General features: G+C 46.3%; 1 protein-coding gene across 2 annotated transcripts; it reads right to left on the bottom strand.

The window, feature by feature from the left end:
• Positions 1-273: 273 nt before the first annotated feature.
• On the bottom strand, positions 274-1,674 carry LOC115674013 (E3 ubiquitin-protein ligase RDUF1-like). 2 transcript variants are annotated; one of them, XM_030596309.2, is made up of 2 exons: positions 1,050-1,674; positions 274-962 (listed from the first exon to the last, which is right to left on the bottom strand). In XM_030596309.2, the coding sequence occupies exons 1-2, from the start codon at positions 1,510-1,512 to the stop codon at positions 628-630; spliced, it is 798 nt and encodes a 265-aa protein (XP_030452169.1). In that variant the 5' UTR covers positions 1,513-1,674; the 3' UTR covers positions 274-627. The 2 variants fall into 2 exon arrangements, with proteins under 2 accessions (XP_030452169.1, XP_030452168.1); XM_030596308.2 differs by having other exon boundaries at positions 274-1,674.
• Positions 1,675-2,393: the final 719 nt, after the last annotated feature.

Below are 2,393 nucleotides of genomic sequence, written 5' to 3' on the forward strand. Positions count from 1 at the left end.
CATACAAGAGTCAGAAAGCCAGTCAACTTTTTGGTGCGTAAAATAATTGTTTCTTATAACTTGTACAAGAACTTCCATCTCTTGATAATATGCTCACCAGTCAAGCACATAAATTGTTGAGTTTCTCCAACACCTGCAAGAACAATTTATGGAACTATCCTCCCCCAAGGTATTCTAATGGCGGTTAAAAGTTAAAACCCCTTCCCGAGCCCTGACCAATATAAGTTCTCAGAAGACAAGCTTTCATCTTCATATCGCATCACAATCACAAAATTCAAATAGAAACCCATACGCAGTCTTTCATCACTCTTGAAAAACCAGTTGAAATGTACTAAATCGGTTCACAAAATGGTGTTTATGAACTGCTAAAGAACATATCAATTGTACATTGTACTTAGCAAGAACCACAGAGATATATAACCAGTCAACTGTAATACAACTTGGGCTATACATAGAGGCACCGTATCTGGATGAAACTTCGGAATACATGCAACTCTGCAAAAAATCACATCATTTTTTGGAAACAATCAACACTGAGCCAGTAAAAAGCTCAATGATAATCACCATTCAGATAATTCATCAACAACACTGTGTTTCCATGTAATTTGCACATCTCAAATTGGCGTATCACTGCAGTCCACCCCCATCCATACCTCCATCCCTCCTGGTTCTCCGCATTCCCAGCCTCAAGTCCTCTTTCGGCAACTCAAACCGGCAAACCGGGCAAGTGTTATGCATCCTCAACCACGGCAAGATGCAGTCTTGATGGTAGCGATGCACGCAAGGCAACACCTTCACCTTCTCCCCCTCAACGAACATGTCCTTGCAAACCGCACAAACCCCATCACCAGTTCCCAATCCCTCTTTGCCCACAGTAAACAGGGGCAGGTCCTCCACGACCCTCGCCGAGGCCGGCGAATCGCCTCTTCTGGCGATCTCGTTCCGCAGAATCTGCTGCGCCACTGCAGCGAAAATCTCATCGGTATCAACATAGTCACCTTCAATGACAAACACAGGATCCGAATCCAAATTAGGGTTTACGCCCGAACCTTCCGGGGGGAAACTGAACGAGAGCTCCCGATCGGGGTCTCGCGACGGCCCTTCCCGCTCCGGCGATGCCATCGCTTGCTCAATCCCACCCACTGCTCCTTCCATCGCCTCTTCCCAATCGGACTCCTCCCCCACATCGAGCTGCGAACCCGACGCGACCGAGTCCAGATACTCCGAGTCCCAGCCCGAGTCCGAGTCGATGCCGATGATTTCGGCTCCGCCGCACGTCAAGCCGGCGACTTGGGACGACGGCGACGGCGCGGAAGGCTCGGGGGGCCGCACGGGGCGGTCGTCGTGCTCGGCCTCGAGCCCTGGATGTCGCTCCTCGTCCGCACGGTCGGACATGATCTCGAGGACGTCGTCTGGATCGGAGCAACGAGGTGAATCGACGAGGTCGTCGAGGTCGAGGTCGAGGTCGGAGAGGACGTCGAAGGCTTGAATTTCCGATTCCGACGAAGACATAACCGCCGGCCGGGACGACGGCGACGGTGCGGCGGCGGTGGAAGCTTCGGCTTCTGCGGAGTGCGGCGGAGCAGAGACGGACGAGCTCGACCTGAAAGTCTGAGCTCGCCTTCACGCTGGGATAACACTGTTTGAGTTCACAGTCCCACGCGGGGAATACGAAGGAAAATAACACAAATTGTAGCCCACTACTTTTAATTAGTTCGATATCGTGCCTAAACTACTGATAAATGTTCAATTTACCCTCCCTATAGTATATCAAAGTGTTCGATGCCGTCCTTTTGCTAATTCAAGTTAACGGCATCTGCAGGCGTGGCTAAAAAAGTTACGCGTGAAAATCAGTATACGATAATCCATGTCATTAGATAATGATAGCGGTGTTAACGCCCTGATTTTTCTTTCCTTTTCTGCGGTAGATGTATAAAGAGATTGATATGTTGACTCATCATTCTAAAAACCCAACTCGGTATATAATGAATCACGTCATCAAATAAGGTCTGATTTGTCTTTTAAGTAAACAAAAGGACTACATTAAATATTTCCTAAAAGTTCAGATATTACATTGAACAAAACTAAAATTTGGAGATGACATTGTACATCGAACCAAAATTTATTGATCATTTATGTCATTTTCCTGGAATATTAATAGGAAATGGAACAGCCTTTGCGGGGCTTTGAAATTTTGTTACATGAAAACTTAAGTTTGGGTCAAGGTTCGTGTTTTGATAGACTTTTATTTTTCAACCTTAGTCTTGGAATGTGATCCTCTAAATTTTATTTTCTGCAATCAAATTCTCTAACTTTCTTTCGTTTGCTCAATCATAGTCTTTGGTCAACCATTTTCCCTAAACCATCAAATAAATTAATGGTGTGGTAATGCT

This window comes from Syzygium oleosum, unplaced genomic scaffold (assembly GCF_021117445.2).
Source record: "Syzygium oleosum isolate NSW1041296 unplaced genomic scaffold, Sole_v2.1 Sole_v2.19, whole genome shotgun sequence".
Classification (NCBI taxonomy): Eukaryota; Viridiplantae; Streptophyta; class Magnoliopsida; order Myrtales; family Myrtaceae; genus Syzygium; species Syzygium oleosum.